General features: G+C 38.2%; 1 protein-coding gene across 1 annotated transcript; it reads right to left on the reverse strand.

Moving 5' to 3' along the window:
* Positions 1–1852: 1852 nt before the first annotated feature.
* LOC132255043 (disease resistance protein RPS2-like) lies at positions 1853–15251 on the reverse strand. The gene is made up of 3 exons (XM_059742627.1): positions 15141–15251; positions 4668–5219; positions 1853–2780 (listed from the first exon to the last, which is right to left on the reverse strand). Exons 2-3 carry the CDS (start codon positions 4857–4859, stop codon positions 2337–2339), a joined length of 636 nt encoding a protein of 211 aa, XP_059598610.1. The 5' UTR covers positions 4860–5219; positions 15141–15251; the 3' UTR covers positions 1853–2336.
* Positions 15252–18532: the final 3281 nt, after the last annotated feature.

The raw sequence follows: 18532 nt of genomic DNA on the forward strand, positions 1-18532 counted from the left end.
TACATGAGATAAGATCTGAGTATTAGGATGGCCTAAACGACGATGCCACACCATACTAAGATCTGAAACATTATTACAAGAAAAAGACTTAATAGGAGAAAGTGGAGAAAAATCTGGAACAGGTAAAAATAATGGAAACAAGCGCCCCACTTTAGGTCCCTTCGCGATCGGCTTTCCCGTTACCTAGTCTTGCACAACACAACCATTACCAGAAAAATTGACAGCACAATTGTTATCAACTAATTGGCCAACTGAAATAAGATTCGTGGAAAGCTGAGGAGCAAGAAACACATCAGTGAACTTAGAAGAGGCATCGCCAATAGCAGCTATGGGCAAAGAGCTGCCATTGACAGTCTGAATGGAAGATTGACCAGTGTAGGGCCGAACATGACACAAAGCGGTGGGATTATTAGTCATGTAATTAGAGGCCCCCGAGTCCACGTACCAGAGTTTAGTAGAATTGTTACCTTGAAACCCCATTGCTAATAATGTTGAAATTAACATCTGTTGCACCATTTATGAGGTGCAGTAATCTGGTGCAGGAGGTGTAGGAACAGAGCACACAGTTAAAGGAGAGTCGTGTGTTGCAGAAGTTGCTACAGGAGGGACAATAACTGAAGTCTGAAATGCTTGGGCCTGACGATTCTGGGGGCGAATACAACATTCTTTGATAATGTGACCCTTCTTCTTGCAATAAAAACAAAACTTCTTAGGGCAAGTGGCAGCAATATGCCCATATTCCTTGCAGCAAAAACACTGCAAGTTTTTAGAATGCTTAGGTGGTCCGCGTCCTTGGGCAGCATAAGCTACAGTTGCCGTCCCGGAACTGCCATGAGATTGCTCCAAAATAGCTTGAGTACTAAGGCGTTGCTCTTCGCGAAGTAACTCACCAAAATAAATATCAAGAGAGGGAACAGAAGATCTATTCAGTAAAGAGGAGCAGACAGATTCATATTCCGGACATAGTTTCATAAGAAACTGATCACGCCGGGTAGTCGCGTGAATAGTCTGAATAGTTGAGAGAGCGGCAATAGAAACATCTGCTGTAACCAAATCAGCATATTCATGCCAAAAAGTCAGAAATGCCGAGTAGTAGTCCTAGATGGAAAGACTACCATGTTGAAACATGGCAATCGCATGTTCTAATTGAAAGCGACGAGCATCGTTATCCTGATGATAAACTTTCTTCCAATAAGCCCACATAGATTGAGCGGAGCGATGGGGCCACAAGTGGGTGACAATGTGAGGCTCCACTGAACCAAGAAGCCAAGACATGATGCGTGCATCAAGCATAGCCCATGAAGGAGAAGACCCAACATCCTGAGATTTGTCAAAAGTGGATGGTTTTTCAACATCTGTGCCATCAATATGACCCCAAAGGTCTTTTCCCTTGAGAAAAAGTTCAAACTGAAATGCCCAAGTAGAATAATTTGTGCCTGTAAACTTAACACACAAAGGTGCAGAATCCATAGAAAATAAATAGAACCCGAGACAAAAGGATTGACAAAAAAAAATCCCAAAAGAAAACTGACCCACGATAGCCACAAAAATACTGAGAAAAATGGTTGTGGTTGGGTGCAGCACGGATCAACACAGACTTGACCGAAAAACACGAGAGGCACCTTCGAAACCGAAAAGACAAAAAAGAATTTGAGGGAAGAAAAATTAGCAACCTTGCTCTGATACCATGTCAAAATATTGTGTGAATGACCGAATACCTTGGCCTTGAGTTTTGTATATTATATATAGACTTTACAAGGATGCTTTACATGGAAAGTAAATAAAAGCAAATAAATTCCAGCATGATTCTAGCCCTATACATGTAAACTATAATCTGTCAAATAATATATGCTAACTATACAGAATAATAAATGGAGAAATAAGGAAACAATTGTGGGCTAAAATAAGGAAAGAAGGGTGGACAGCAAAGCTGTCCTTTGACATGTATACTAATTGTTGACATGACATGAACCAAATGGAAAATTTAATGAAACATGGCAAGTATGCAACTTGAGGCTAATTAAACCCAGAAATGTTGGAATTCATACTGTCTTGAATAAGGCAAGTGGTTGTTGAATTGTGATATCAACATTGCCCTCCAGATGTACTTCTTGGAATGTTGGAATTTTGTAAGCAAATATCTTCACTCTTATCACATTCACGCACCTCCAGCTTTTTCAACAAAGGCCATTCTGAAGTATGTGTCCCAGGGTAGAAACTCTTGACTTGTTGCAGATTCAACAGTCTCAGAGAGGTCATATAGGGAATACAAACCTAGGAGTTGTCTCCACTCCATCTTCCTTCACAACAAGTTCCTCTACTCCACAAGATGATACCTACAGGTCCTGAAGTTGCACAAGGTCTCTAACTAAAGAGGCTGGAAAAAGGTATTTTAGACTCTGACAATGACCAACTTCTAATAACCTCAAGTTTTGAAAGGTGAGAATTCCATAGGGATCCTTATTCCATATATGCTCAAGGCTTGGTAGAAAATATAAAACCAGTTTGCTCAACACAGTGGCTGTTACAGCTTCCTTAACATTTATCCACTCCATGTCATAAACCACTTGTAATGAACTACAGTCCACCGCTCTCAGAAACTGTAGACTCTGTAACCTGTTCAGCATACTGGATGGAAAAATATTCAGCAGTTTTCCACAGGATGCTACCCTAATCTCTTTTAGTTGGGAAAATGAATCTTCAAGAAGTTGGTTGTGCCATATCTTTTCCACATTATCTAGGCCTGAGACATTTAATAATTCCAAGCTAGGAAATGCTACCTGCAGAATTCATTTAACCATTCTATTAATGATATCTATATATTCCAAATGAATGACATAAAGATGATAGAAACCTCCCAACATCCACCTCCACCCCTTCCCCTTCCCCATAAATTTGCCACTGTTGCATTCTTGTGGGAAGAAAGCTTGAAAATAGTTAGGTAAACATCCTTCAACTTAATCTCCCCAACCCAACTATCCCACCAAAATCTTGTGCGTGTACCATTACCAATGTGGATGTTGGTTCTAAGAGTGAACTTATCCCAGCCTTTTCTAATGTCTTTCCAAAGACTTAACCTGTAAGAATCCCTCACCTCTCTAGTGGTCCAACCCCCTCTACCTCCCCAAATTTCCAAGAATGACTTTTCTCTAAAGACTTTTCTCCAAATTTCCCGTAGGGATTATTTGTTTTAGATTCAGCCTTATATATAGTTTTTCTCTTTTCTTATATATATTGCACAAGCTATGAAGTAAATGTACAGAAAAATTTCTCTCTAAATCATCATGGTACCAAAGACACCTCTATTAGTTTGATGCTTTTACTGATGACCTATTCCCCTTGCCTCCTATCCTTGCTGTTTGAGTTTGCAACTGCCCTCACACAAAGAACCATGTTTGAATTGGTGACAAAAGTTTCTGGTTCTGGAGCACCACTGCTTATTCCTTCTACTGTAACAGTTCAACATGATAATGTACATACAGATGACTTCTAACAAACTTGATGGTATGAATTACTCTGCATGGTCCTAGTTTGTGAAGCTGCAGGAAAGGGGAAGTTGGGATACTTGAATAGGCAAAAGAAACAGCCAATTTTTTCTAATTCATTTGTCTATACTTGGCTGAGGAGAATGCAATGTTGATGTCATGTCTTCTTAATTCAATAACTTTAGATATTAGTTCACCTTTTCTTTGACTTCCTACAACTGATGATACTTAGGATGCTATGACTCAAACTTATTTCAATGGTAGTGATGCTTCCCAGATTTACAAACCTAGTCACAAGACACATGAGACTAGACAACAAGGGAAGACATTGACCAGCAATGTTTCTACTCCTTACGCTAATTAGCAAGACCTTGATTTTCTCTAGCCAATGTGATATGGAGTGTGTTGTAGATACAACAAACCTAAAGAAGAAAATCAAGAATGAGATGATCAATTTTTTTTTTTTTGATAGGTAAATAAGAGTTGTAATAGCAACACCTAGAAGTGGCGAAAAAAGTACACACAAAGTATACAAACAACGCCCAAGAAGCTAGGCAAAAAGAAAGATGAAAAACCCTTCTCCTAACTAGACAAAAAGCCACTCTATAAAAACAATCATGGACAAAGAATGATCCTCTAAATACACCCTACCCCAATTCATAAAAGCGTACAAAAAAGAATGTTTTAAAGCTTGGTCAGACCGTTCAATGTCATTGAACACTCTTTCATTTCTTTCCTTCCATAAGGTCCACATCAAGCAAAGGGGCCAGCCCTCCAAGCCATCTCTCTTCTCTTACTCACAAAAGTTTCATGCCAACCAATCAAATTCCTTTTAATTGAGGAGTGCAGGACCCACTGCAAATCAAATAGAGAGAAAAGCAAGCTCTACAGCATTGTAGCCTTCTTACAAAATAGGATCAGGTGGTCACAGGTTTCCTTTTCCTCTTTACACAAGTAACACCTATTCGGCATATTCTAACCCCTTCTTTTGAGCTGATCAATGGTCAAGATTCTGTTCCACGATGCTTCCCAAGCAAAAAAAGCTTACCCTCAACAAAACCAAGACCTCCAAGGAATTTAAAATGTTCCATGTGCAAATTTCAAACCATTTTACCCTAAACAGAGTGTTAAAAAGAAATATCATGAGATGGTAAAGTAAAGGATTTTAAGAGCCAAACTGACATTTTCATTGAAGAGCACTCCAAAGGGCACATCTAGGTTTCCATGGTCAAGCTGTTGTAGAGAATGACATCCTGGATAGACACTTGTTAGGTTGGGCAAAAATTCTAGTGAAAGGTGGGTTAATTGAGGAAATACGATATTGCCTATAGCCATCACTTCTACACCTCCAAGTGGCATAGGATCTGAGGCCATAGAAGGAAGGAAAAGGTTTCTCAAGCTGCCACAGTTGTCCACATTCAGCCATTTCAGGTTTTGGAAGCACAAGTTGTCTCTAGGGTCCTTGTTGCATATATGCCTCAACTTAGGAAGACCAATTGAGGTTAATTTTTTCAACTTAGAGAGCAGCCGAACATATTCATTATTAACATCTATACCTTCAAGATCAAATACTTCTTCTAGTAGATCACAGTTTTTTAAAATTACTACTTCCAAATTCCGTAAGCTGCGTAGCAAAAAGGATGGCAAGAATTTCAATAGTGATGCACAATTCTCGACATGTAGTGAGTGGAGGTTACCGAAGGACTCAAATGGAATTTGACCATGCCATACCTCCTACAACATGGAAATTTTAGACAGGATCAGTACAGTAATATATTGCAGTAATTGCATATATCAAACTTGCAAGGACAAGAACAGAACTGCAATAAATATGTTTAGTCAGTAATCATAATTTAACATGTATCAATGATAATTGAGATCTCAGTGGAATCAATGTCCTGTCATGCATGTATATAATTGCTAAAATGTTAAATATAAGGTCTGATTTCTCATAATTTTAGGCATTTGCATTTTTTAATTAAAAAAAATAACAGCTTAATTTTATAAAATATCATTAATTTCCATGGAACATAATATAAAAGAATAACATTATTATATGTTAGGTCTAACATAGTTATATGTTAGGTTGGAGTTGGGTCAGGATGACCAACATACATTGCCTTTGTGTTATACTAATCCCTGAATGGGTTGGGTCAACCCATTCACATTGCATTGATAAACCAGAATAAATTGGCAAGAGAATTTTACACCAAGCCTCTCCATAACTAGTGGTATGTGGCTAAATCACCAACAAAAACCTCATAGGCTCTGTGAGGATTACAATAGTTTTCTCATTAAACATCAATGAAAAAAGATTGAATTGAGCTAGAACCAAGCAACTTTTTATAAGTACTTTGTAAGTGGACAATGGAAATAAAAAATAAGTTGAGATTATTTTCTACATCTTTCCCTATAATAATTTCGAATGCCACTTGTTATGGTAAGCAAATTGCTATTTGAGCTAAAGACAAAGCAAACCAGAGGTATGTATCCATAACATATGCACCATATTGTCCTGCTGCCCCTCATGTATAATGCATGAAGCATAAGATACTAACAATGAATGATCATATAAAGGAGAAACATACAAATATTATTGAAGTGTGTTTCATGAAGGTACAACTCTTTGATGAAGAGCTTCAAAGACTGAAATACTAGTATTATCTTATGTATTTTATAAAATACCTATTAGGTAAGCATTATTTTCCTTGCCTTTCATTAAAAGATTGAAATTTAGTACAATAGACAATCATTCATATCAAGGGTCAATATCTTTGCTGGTAAAGTGCTGTAAGAATAAGGGTTATAGATTATATCACTTAGGACTTGAAGTGGAAGTGGGGCTTGTTGGCCCAATTGTTTGACTAGCACATCCTGAGAATTTCTGCTTGAAGAATAACATTACCTAAATTGACAAGGGAAAATAAGATGCCATAGAAAGGACTATTAAGCATAAAATACCTGTTTTCTGGAAAGCAATATGTGAGTACCAGGTTCACCCTCCAAACAAATTCCTTTAGACTTTACTTGAGTTTACCTCAATTCTTTCATGCTTACATAAATGGAAGGCAGTGCCTTCACTTCTGAACAGAAGTTTAGCAGCTTTGGTAGATGTTGTAATGTCAAGGATCATAATTAAGGGAACAAAATTGTATCAGCTACATCATTGCCATCTTTTAATTCTTTGCCATATTGTTCAACCATCTCATCCATAACCCTGCATCTTTTTATTTCTATTTCTTGGAGTTGTGGAAGGCTTCGAGCCAAAGATATTGAAAAGAGATATTTAATTCCATCACAATCATCAACTTTTACAATTCTTAAGTAACCAAAGGACCCTGGTGGAAGTTGTCCATGGCACACTTCTTGCAAGTTAATCAGCTTTGTGAGATAATTACTCCAAGGCAGAGAAGACAGGATTTCCTGGAACTTGTTCCACTGAATGCATGATATATTGAATTTCTGGACTGCTTTCAACATGAAAATGCTTTAATGCTGGAAAACCTTCCCTATCTAATTCGGAAAGAACATGATTAGCACCACTAAGTTCATGTAAGTATAGATCTTTTGCTCTTTTCAACAATTTACTAATACCATCCATGGAATGGAGGCTTGTGTTGAGCTTATTGAGCTTCAGTGATTCTATGGTTTCACAATTTTCACACTAACTCCAGACATCACCAGTAAGTATTTTAAATCTTATCAAGTTCTCAAAGAGTATGCCTTTTGGCAGTAACTTGGCATCTGGTACTTCTATATCTAAAGTGACCAAGCGAGACAAATATTTAAGTTCAGCAAGGCTAGCATTAGTTTTTTTTATCATTGGATCCTTCAACCTCCCATCCTGTAAAGCTATTTTCCATACTCATACTCTAACAAGCTTGATATGATATTTGGTGGAATTACTTGAAGTTTGGAACAATTACTCAAATCCAACAACCTTAGATGGATTACTTGCCCAATTTATTTGGGCAACTTTTCAATATTAGAACCTATAAGGCTAAGAGATTCTAATTTCTCCCAATATGCACCAATCTAAACTCAGTGTTCGAAGATTTGCAAGGCAGTGAAGTGATGAAGGGAGTGATAATTCATATTAGTGAGATCTAAAACTTTGAGCTTTTTCATCCCTTCAAAAAATGTATTTGGCATTTTCAAAATGGGATCACTAATGTGATTGTAGACCCTCCATTTTGTCCATTTAGTACATGTCTCTAAGTTCACTTCTAGTGCTCCACAATAGTTCCTTAGTGGCCCATTGCTACTCATACTACTTACCTTTTCTTTAGCCACCTGGAGACATTGGTTGAGGGATTTATCTAACCCCATTGTAACTCTTTGCAACCCTAATTTAGACTTAGGCTTTTCCTTCCTCTTTAGGATAGCTTTTAAGTGCACTTTTAAGATAGCACACTTAGGCATGTTTAGGTCACTTAGACAATGTCTTGATCACTTTAGGTCACTTAGACACTGTCCTAAACCACCTAGGCCCATTAAGACACATTAGGCCTACCTAGGTCACTTAGGCACATTTAGCCCATTAAATACCACCTTAGGCCAATCTAGGTTCACTTAGGCTCATTTAGGTTACTTAGACCCATTTGGACACCCCTAGGTAGGCTCATTTAGGTTACTTAGACTCATTTGGACACCCTTAGGCCCCTTAAGACTCATTAGGCCCATCTAGGTCACTTAGGCCCACTTAGACACACTTAGCCCATTAGACATTTTTAGCATGACTTGTATGACTTGCATGGTTACATGGCTTGTGTGGCTCAGTTTTTATTTATTTATTTATTTTTATTTCTATTTTTATTATTATCAATCACCTGTTTATTTTTATTTGTTATCTTTCTTTTTATATTATTTTTCTTATTTTTTAATTAACTTATTTATTTATTATTGTTTTATCTTTTTCTAATTTATTTACTTATTTATTTATTCATTCAATTATTTAATTTAATAAATTTCATGATTTTGCAAGGAAACTTACCATTGGATAAGGAATGTGGGACTCTCCTTGGAAGACGTTTTTGGGGAGTTTGAAATTTTGAGGATTTGTCTTGGTGCGGAAGATATGAAGATGGCATGGGAGTCCAAGGAAAGTGAGACTCTCCTTGGAAGGCGTTTTTGGGAAGTTTGAAATTCTAAGGATATGTTTTGGTAAGGAAGATATGGATATTGGGAGTTTAAGGAAAATTGAACTCCTTGAGAATAATTGAGAGTCCCCAACTACATGTATTTTGGAATATAAAAAGGAGAATTTGAACTGAAATGGGACTTTGGATGGGAAGATGGGAGAAAGAAGGAAAAATGGGAAACTATTATTGGAGAATGGAGAATGGATTCACGGATGAGGGGAATTCTTTTAGAGATCATGTCATTAATGGAATTGTGGGCTGCCATACAAGGGGGAACGACCATTGGAAAGATGGGATTTGTCACTTAAAATGCACACGCACCAGAAATTCTAGAGGGGAGAATAGACACACCAGAAAAACATGCACACAGTTTGGGAATTCGAGGGGGGTATCATACACGTTTCTGAGAGGGTTTTGGAGGAACACGGACAAGATTTTCTGAAAAGGGTAGACAACCCGCATAAGAATGGAGAGGAAAGGAATTCAACTGACACCATGAAGAGGGCGGCCATCTGAATGATTTACCTAGAATCAACACGCACCATGAATTTTCTGGGTGGAGATTAACACTAGAGTTTTCTGAAGGGATGTTGAAGAGAGTGAACTGCATCTTCTGAAGGCTTTCCCAACACGCCTCATTGTGGATTCTGTAGGGACTGTGCATAGGAGGATCTCCATGAGGGCTGCATCCTTGAGATCACATAGCCATACATGACTTTCTAGTCCTTTTTATGAGGTATAGGGACTCAAAGACGAAAGTTTTTGAATAGGTCTTCAAGATTTTACCCAATAATGCTAGAATTTCCAAACTTTGCACTAGTGTACTTTCCAAAAGCGCTAACAGTTGGCTTGGAGGAGTCTAGACTCATACCTACCTTATTGAGAATTGGACCATAATCTTAGATGTACCTACATCAAGAGGTAAAAATAAGTAGGGGTGCTACCAAGCTACCAAACAAGAACAAAGCTCTGTTATAGGTAACATTTTTTGTCCCTGCTGGGACTAGAGCATGGAACATTGCATATCTCCACCCCATACACTAGTCGCATGAGCCAAGCCTCAAGGGCTTGAACAACTTTAATTTTTCTTAATTAGAAAAGAATAGATTAAATAAATAACTAGCAAAATTTCAAGGATCTCATATGCACACATAGGTGAGCATCATTATCCACGTATTATTTCCCATATCCTTCCAGGCCACTGCAGTAAGAAAAAATGTAAACAAGAATGCACTCCACTCCAAATTTTCAGACCCAAAAAAAGCAGAAATATATGACTTCAATAATATGTACAAATAGCAGTGACTTTGGGTACAATGTCTCCATTGAATAAGTAAACGTACTTATTTCCACAAACAACACTGATTGAAACTTTGCCTACAAACTAAAAATAAAATATATGATTCCAATAAATTTAATTTGGTAAAGTCATGTTAACGAATTTGTTGAAAGAGAGAGAGAAAGGAGAAAAACCTTATTTTCATTCATATATTTTCTACTTACAATTGAGAGATATATATATATACAAGGCTAGGAGTCCTAACTACCATACATATGACCTATATTAATAAGGAAAGATAGTATACTATACATACATTATATTCAACACTCCCCCTCAAGCTGGAGCATATACGTCATATGCACCAAGCTTGTTACAAATATATTTAATCCTAGGACCTCTGAGAGATTTAGTGAAGATGTCTGCTAGTTGATCATTTGAATTGACAAAACTTGTAGCAACACATCCTGATGCGATCTTCTCTCTAATGAAATGACAGTTAACTTCAATATGCTTGGTCCTTTCATGAAAGACTGGATTGGATGCAATATGTAATGCGGCCTGGTTATCACAGATGAGTTTCATCTGTTCATCCTTTCCAAATCGCAACTCCTGAAGAAGATGTCTCAACCATATGAGTTCACATGTTGCCAAAGCCATAGCTCGATACTCGGCTTCAGCGCTAGATCTGGCCACTACATCTTGTTTCTTACTCTTCCAAGATATTAGATTACCTCCAATAAAAACACAGTACCCTGAAGTGGAACGTCTATCTGTGGGTGAGCCAGCCCAATCTGCATCTGTGTAACCAATAACTTGAGTATGACCTCTGTTCTCGTACAATACACCTTGGCCTGGTGTACTTTTGATATATCGAAGAATACGGATTACGACATCCCAATGGCTATCACATGGTGACTGTAGGAATTGACTAACAACACTCACAGGAAAAGAAATGTCTGGACGAGTAATGGTGAGATAGTTCAATTTACCTACGAGTCGTCGATATCTCCCGGGGTCTCCTAAAGGCTCCCCCTGTCCTGGTACAAGTTTGACATTCGGATCCATAGGTGTGTCTACCGGTTTACAGTCTAACATACCGGTTTCTTCCAGGATGTCTAAAGCATACTTCCTTTGGGAAAGGACCACACCAGAACTAGATTGAGCTATCTCAATTCCCAAGAAATAATTGAGTTTCCCCAAGTCTTTGGTCTGAAAGTGGGTAAAAAGATGTTGCTTTAGTTTCTGTATACCATCCTGATCACTGCCTGTAATGACGATGTCGTCCACATAAACAACCAGATAAATACACTGCCCCAAGGAGTTATGATGATAAAAAACTGAATGGTCTGCTGTACTGCGAAGCATGCCAAACTCTTGAACAACAGAACTAAAACGGCTAAACCATGCTCGAGGAGATTGTTTCAAGCCATATAGAGAACGGCGTAACCTGCACACTAAACCAGACTCCCCCTGAGCAACAAAACCAGGAGGTTGCTCCATATAAACTTCCTCGGCAAGATCACCATGAAGGAAGGCATTTTTAATATCCAACTGATAAAGAGGCCAAGAACACATAGCAGCCATGGAGAGAAGCAAGCGGACAGAAGCAATCTTGGCAACAGGGGAGAATGTGTCACCATAATCAGAACCATAAACTTGAGTATAGCCTTTAGCAACTAAGCGGGCCTTAAGGCGATCAACCTGACCATCAGGACCAACCTTAACTGCATAGACCCAACGACAACCAACTGTAGATTTACCAGGGGGTAAAACAACAAGATCCCAAGTGCCATTAGAGTGCAGAGCAGCCATTTCATCCACCATTGCCTGTCGCCAGCCTGGATGGGAAAGAGCTTCATGGGTGCTCTTGGGAAGAGAAACAGAGGATATAGCAGAAACAAAAGCAGAATAGGGTGAAGATAATCGATGATAACTCAAAAAATTGTAAATAGGATGAGGATTACGAGTAGAGCGAGTACCTTTCCGAACAACAATGGGTAAGTCATTAGGAGAAGGCAGAGCCGGGGCAGGTGAAGCCGAAGGGATAGGAAGTGAGTCAGTAGGTGCCTCAGGAAAAGGGAGAGGAGCAACGACACGAGGACGACGATGATAAACCTGAAGTGGTCGAGGGGGCATAGCTTCAGGTGGGGAGACAATGGGAATGGGCAAGACTTCAGAAACAGGAAGAGACTCAGAAGTGGTGGAAAAGAAGGGTGAGTCCTCAAAAAAGGTGACATCAGCGGAGATAAAGTACCGATGAGTCTCAAGGGAATAACAACGATAACCCTTCTGAAGTCTGGAATATCCCAAGAAGAGGCACTTCATGGCTTTGGCGGAAAGCTTGTCCTGTCCAGGAGTGAGAATATGAACAAAGCAAGTACAACCAAAGACACGAGGAGGAAGGAAATAAAGTGGTTGGTCAGGGAAAAGAAGGGAGTGAGGAATCTGATCATGTAAGACAGAGGAGGGCATACGATTAATCAAATAACAAGCGGTAAGAACAGCGTCCCCCCAAAAGCGAAAAGGAACGTGACTATGGAGGAGGAGAGTACGAGCTGTCTCAACAAGATGTCGATTCTTGCGTTCAGCTACCCCATTTTGTTGAGGAGAATGAGCACAAGAAGACTGATGAAGAATCCCATGATGAGACATAAACGAAGTAAATTGGGCTGAAAAATATTCCCTGGCATTGTCACTGCGTAACACACGAATAGAAATATTGAACTGGGTTTGGATTTCAGTATAAAATTTCTGGAAAATTAAGAATAACTCAGCTCGATTTTTCATTAAAAATAACCAAGTACATCGAGAATAGTCATCAATGAAAGTGACAAAATACTGAAATCCTAAAGTAGACGCAGCCCGACAAGGACCCCAAACATCAGTGTGGACAAGCTCAAAAGGAGACTTTGCCCGATTATTCAAACGCTTTGGGAACGAGACACGAGTATGTTTCCCAAGCTGACATGACTCACACGGAAGCGACGACAAAGTGGAAAAACGAGGAACCATCTTCTGGAACTTGGAGAGACTAGGGTGGCCCAGACGATTGTGAATGAGGAGAGGAGCATCAGTGGAAATGCAAACTGCAGGAGATGAATCTGAGGTGAGGTGATAGAGGCCTTGAGACTCACGTCCTATGCCAATCGTCTTCCCCGTACTCCGGTCCTGCAAGGTCACAAATTTATCAGAAAATGTAATAGAACAATTAAGAGTACGAGTGATTTTGCTGATGGAAATAAGATTAAAAGGACATTCAGGAGTATAAAGGACAGAAGTGAGAGGTAGAGAAGGCAGAGGAAGGGCCAAACCAATACCTTTAGCCACAGTTTGAGAACCATTAGCTAAGGTAACAGTAGGTAAATCAGAGGTAGTAGTAATAGAGGAGAAAAGATCCTTATTACCAGATAGGTGATCAGATGCTCCAGAATCTAGAATCCAGGGTCCAAGAGAAGATGTGTGGGTAAGACAGGCAGAGGCATTACCAGGCTGGGCAACAGAGGCAATAGAAGCCTGAGATGTCTGAGATGCGGAGGAGCTCGGAGGCTGAGGCAACAGAGAATCAGAGGACTGGGCCATATGGGCAGTGCGAGGAGGTCTTCCATGTAACTGATAGCAACGATCGCGAGTGTGGCCAAGTTTATTGCAATAGGTGCATTGAGGACGTTGGCCTCTACCTCGGGTACCACTGCGTCCTCCTCGAGAGGTAGTTTGAGAAACTAACACAGAAGAATCTGAAGCGCTATCAGATGGCAAAGTCTGAGTGGACGAGATACGCAGGAGGCGAGCAAACACATCATCCAAGGACGGAACTGATGAACTGCCAAGAATCTGATCACGAATAGGCTCAAGATCCGGACGGAGGCCAATAAGAGTAAGAACCATGAAGAACTTGTCAAGCTGTGTTTGTTGAGCCCCAACATCAGGAGTAAGAGGCATCACAGTCAGGAACTGCTCCTTAAGAGAGGCAATCTGACCAATATAAGTAGATAGGTCCAAGTCCTGTTGGCTGAGATGGACAATAGCAGAAGCCACCTTATAAAGACGCTGGATATCATTCGTGTATAATCCTTTGGCCTGAGTCCAAAACTTAAAACAAGTTTTATAGGCCTGAAGATGAAGAAGAATCCGGGGATCAACCGATTGCCATAATACACTACATAACTGTGCATCTATCTTCCGCCACTGTACGCGGTCAACCTCAGGGATATCTGCCTCCTGGGTAACCAAGTGATCCTCATATCCTTGACCCATAAACCAAAGTTCAACAGAAGCAGACCAGGAGAGATAATTCTCACTGCCAACCAATTTCTCTGAGGTAATCATAGGAGATCCAGAGATAACAGAGGTAAAGATCTGATTTTTGGTGGTCATATTCACGTATTTGGATCGAAGAGAGCCCTAAGATGGGTTCAGATTTCGGCGGAGAGAGAAAAAAAAGTGAAACCACGGCTGTGAGAGGTGCAATCAATGGAGAAAAGGTTCGTGCGTGGACGGCGCGTGGCTCCTCTTTTGGTGCTGGTGTCTTCACAAAAGGTGGAGATCTCCTCCAGGCGCTCCTTCTGGTATGGTCGGTGTCGGAAAAATAGGTCGCCGGAAAGTTCGCCGGAAAGTTCGCCGGAAAGTTCGCCGGAAAATTTCGCCGGAAAATTTCGCCGGCGGTGAGTGGTTTCTAACGACGATCCGACTGACCGGAAAGTATTGGGAGATGGGAAAGGTGACCGGAAAGAAACACGGTCACCGGAAGGTTTCCCGGAGTTGATGACACGGAAAAACAGGAAAGAATTAGGTTTTCTTCCTTGGCTCTGATACCATGTTGAAAGAGAGAGAGAAAGGAGAAAAACCTTATTTTCATTCATATATTTTCTACTTACAATTGAGAGATATATATATATACAAGGCTAGGAGTCCTAACTACCATACATATGACCTATATTAATAAGAAAAGATAGTATACTATACATACATTATATTCAACAGAATTTTTAAGGCAAGTTAAAATGGTATTCAGGAACATTCAATCTGGTCTAAAACCCTGTAAATTTTAAACAACATGATTTTGAAAATGTCATTCCTCAAGTCTGACTTTCATTTTTCCAATATTATTACTCAAATCATGGGAGGCTAAATAAGTTAAAGGCAACAACAATTATCATTAAGTAACTGATAGCCTTATCTCACCATTGAAACTGAAATAGATCACTGAAAAAATAAATGAAGTAGAAGACTCACATTTTCTTTTATATAATCATCAAAAGAAGCTAGCTTGTTCAGTAATGCCTGCTCTGTCCCATCACTGGGGTCTTTGCTTTTAAGGAAACCAATAAAAATGCAGGGAAGATCTTAGACCCACTACAAGAAGAAGTTGAATATATAAGATAAAAATTGTAGTACATAAACTCAAACTACCACAAATTTGGAATTTAATTATAAAATTAGAAAATGGAATATGGAAAATTTACCATCGAGGAGATATTGAAAAAAATAATATCATTAGGAAAAAAGAAGAAAAGAGAGAGAGAGAGAGAGAGAGAGAGAGAGAGAGAGAGAGAGAGAAATTTTGAGGTAATAAATAAATAGATATATGAAAACACACTGGAAGGATGGAACCAAAGCACATGAGACTGATGCAAGTTACAGTCAACAAAGGTAAAAGAAATTTAAAAATGAAAAATAAATAAAAGAAACAAAAAACAAACACAAAAAAAAAAAAACAAACAGTCCAAAAATGAGCATTAAGGCTCAAAGTGGTTTCTACCATCAATAAAATTGAAAAAAAAAAAATACTTAGTAATCTAAATTTATAAGGGTAGCAACATAACTCCTTTTCCTTCAGGTGTAGAGCCCAGATCCAAATAGACACGAACTGCAAATATACTGTTTTAGCTTTCATTTTTAAATTTGATTATGTTAGACTACAAGATACACATTATGGGCCCAAATCCTACAAGTTTAAGCTTTTAGGAAAATTAGTTGTATAACATGGTATCAAAGCCTTATTTGGAAAAAGGTCATGTCTTTGAATATCACTATAAATTTATTTCCTCAATTTATTAAACCCAAAAGAGCTACTTTATTCCCCAACTTGTTTAGCCCAAAGGAGGCTTCATGTAAGGGAGAGTGTTAAGAGTGCATTGATATACATTGTGGGCCTAAATTCTACAAGTTTAAGCTTTAAAAAAAATCGGTCGTCTAACAAATCCCTACAATCATACACTCAATCCTTTCTTCCATAACCACCATGCCATACCAAGGGTTGTGGGTTTCTTCTGATCAAAGTGAAAAATATGTTGAATAAAAAGAAACAGACAAGAAGGTACATAGATGACTTGACTATTGGCCCGATTCTTGCATTAGTGCAGGTTCAGATATTACTTGTGGTGGAGCTTGAATAAAGAATGATGATGCAACTTATTTATGAGAATCAAATCATCGTTATGAGTGCTACAGTGAATTTGATTAGAAAGTCTTATCTAATTATTTAGTACAAATTGGTGAAATTATATCCTTTCAGATGCCCCCAAATAATATCCTGACTTGTTAAATGAAGCTAAAACATGCCTATCTCCAAAAGCCTTCTCCCAATCCTTCTTATCAAAGTGAAAAATATATCAAGTAAAAAGAAATGGATCAAAAAGTACATGGATGACTTGACTGTTGGCCTGATTCTTGCATTAATGCAAGTCCAGATATTGCTTGTGGTGCAGCTTGAATTATGAATGATGATGCAACTTATTTATGAGAATCAAATCATTATTATGAGAGCTACAGTGAATTTGATTAGAAAGTCTATCTAATTATTTAGTACAAATTGGTGAAATAATATCCTTTCAGATGGCCCTAAAGAAATGAATTCTCATCCCCATGTGTTTTTCTTTGGAGAAATTTACTTTTTCATCCCCATGTGTTTTTTTTTTTTTTTAGAGAAATTTACTGGAGATATTGAACTTCACTTGACAGGTCAAGAAGGGTTTCCAAGGGAAAGGGATTAATGAAAGAAGGAAGATAGAGAAGAAAATCCAACAAATTACCATGCCAGCTAAATATCAACTGCATCCTTTGCAGAGGAGACCCAAAAACACCAAAACACACAAATATCATCTGCTTGAGCCATGGAAAACAGAAGTGACAAACAATAGCACCTTAAAATATCATTTTACTGATTATCTTCCATCATTTAAATCTCGAAAAAGTAGCATCCTTTCAACATATGAAAAAGAATGATTTTATTCATTACATTTCCAACAAAATGATACAATATTTATAGTGTACAATTCAACAAAATTAGGAAACTGAATTATACAAAGAAAGTTTAGAAATCTTATACCCTACAAATCAGAAAAAATAAAATAGGAAATATAACTGTACAATACTATAAATCAAAGTATTAATTCCCTTTCAATCAAATTTCAAAAATTAGGGAGTCAATTCCTTGGTATCTTAATCAGATTAGTTAACACTGCCCTTTAAGCTGGTGAGTGATATTATTTGCTTCCAATTTGCAAGTCATCTTTTGGAATGATCGACTTGATAGACCATTTGTTAGGATATCAAGAAGTTGTCTATCAATTGAAACATAAGGAGGATAGATCAATCCACTATTTAACTTCTCTTTGATAAAATGTTGATCCACTTCAATATATTTGGTACAATCATGTTGACTTGGGTTGTGAGCAATATTAATTAATACTTTATTAAAGCAATATAGCTTTATAGCCTCATTCCACTTCACTCCTGGATCATCAAGAATTATTTTCCGCCAAAGTAATTCACCTATTTCTTGTGTCATAGCTCTAAATTCTCTTAAAATATCAAGAATATACTTTTTATCAAGACATGATGTATAATGAGAAGGGAAATTGTTTCATGATCACTGTGGGCAATTTCCAATACTAGCTAGGTGTTAAAGAAACAAAAATAGCACTGAAGATCCCCTTTCCAAGAAAGCCTAAAAAGCTTATGAGACAAGCTAGGAAACTAGATGTAAGGGAAATGGATAAGGTAATGTCCATGGGGATGGGAGTTAAAGCAAGGGTGCATCATGAATTAGAATCTACTAGAAGATCTTTGGCTTCAAGATTTAGCAATCAACATGAACTTCTACCTCATTTGAATCTGACTCAACTAGAAAGGGAACCAAATTCAAAATTCCATCCCATATGGCTATGGCAGAGTTTGTCTACCCTCTTAAGGTGGTATTCAAGGCCTTCATGAAGATATGCCTTTTGTTGTATGTCAAGAAGCCAAAGTAAAGTCAAGAATTGAAAGGAAAGTCAAGAATTGCCACTCTCCCTTGCCAAACTAATGACATAATTGATGATCAATTAGGGACATACAATAATAGGGATGCACAAGGACAAAAATGTTGGGTTATATCAACAATATGTCACCAACATATCACATATTAGATCCTTTTTTTTCACGATTTATTGGCTTATCACTAATATTTTACCAATTTTTTGCCAATATCATTGAGTTTTTCGACATTGAAGTCAACACTTTTTTCCATTTAATGCCAAAATTCCAAGTTGCTAATATTGGGCCACAAATGGATTTCTGATGTGGAATTAGTAAATTAAACCTAAGAAGAAGCTAAGTGTCAGCCCCTTAGCCACTTGATCTAG

The sequence above is a fragment of the Vitis vinifera genome, chromosome 14 (genome assembly GCF_030704535.1).
Source record: "Vitis vinifera cultivar Pinot Noir 40024 chromosome 14, ASM3070453v1".
Taxonomy (NCBI): Eukaryota; Viridiplantae; Streptophyta; class Magnoliopsida; order Vitales; family Vitaceae; genus Vitis; species Vitis vinifera.

Coding starts and splice junctions, on each gene's coding strand:
- LOC132255043 (XM_059742627.1), bottom strand. CDS start 4,859: ATGGCCTCAGATCCTATGCCACTTGGAGGTGTAGAAGTGATGGCTATA. Junction 2,781..4,667: donor GAGTGCTCTTCAATGAAAAT/GTCAGTTTGGCT, acceptor TGAATTCTGCAG/GTAGCATTTCCTAGCTTGGA.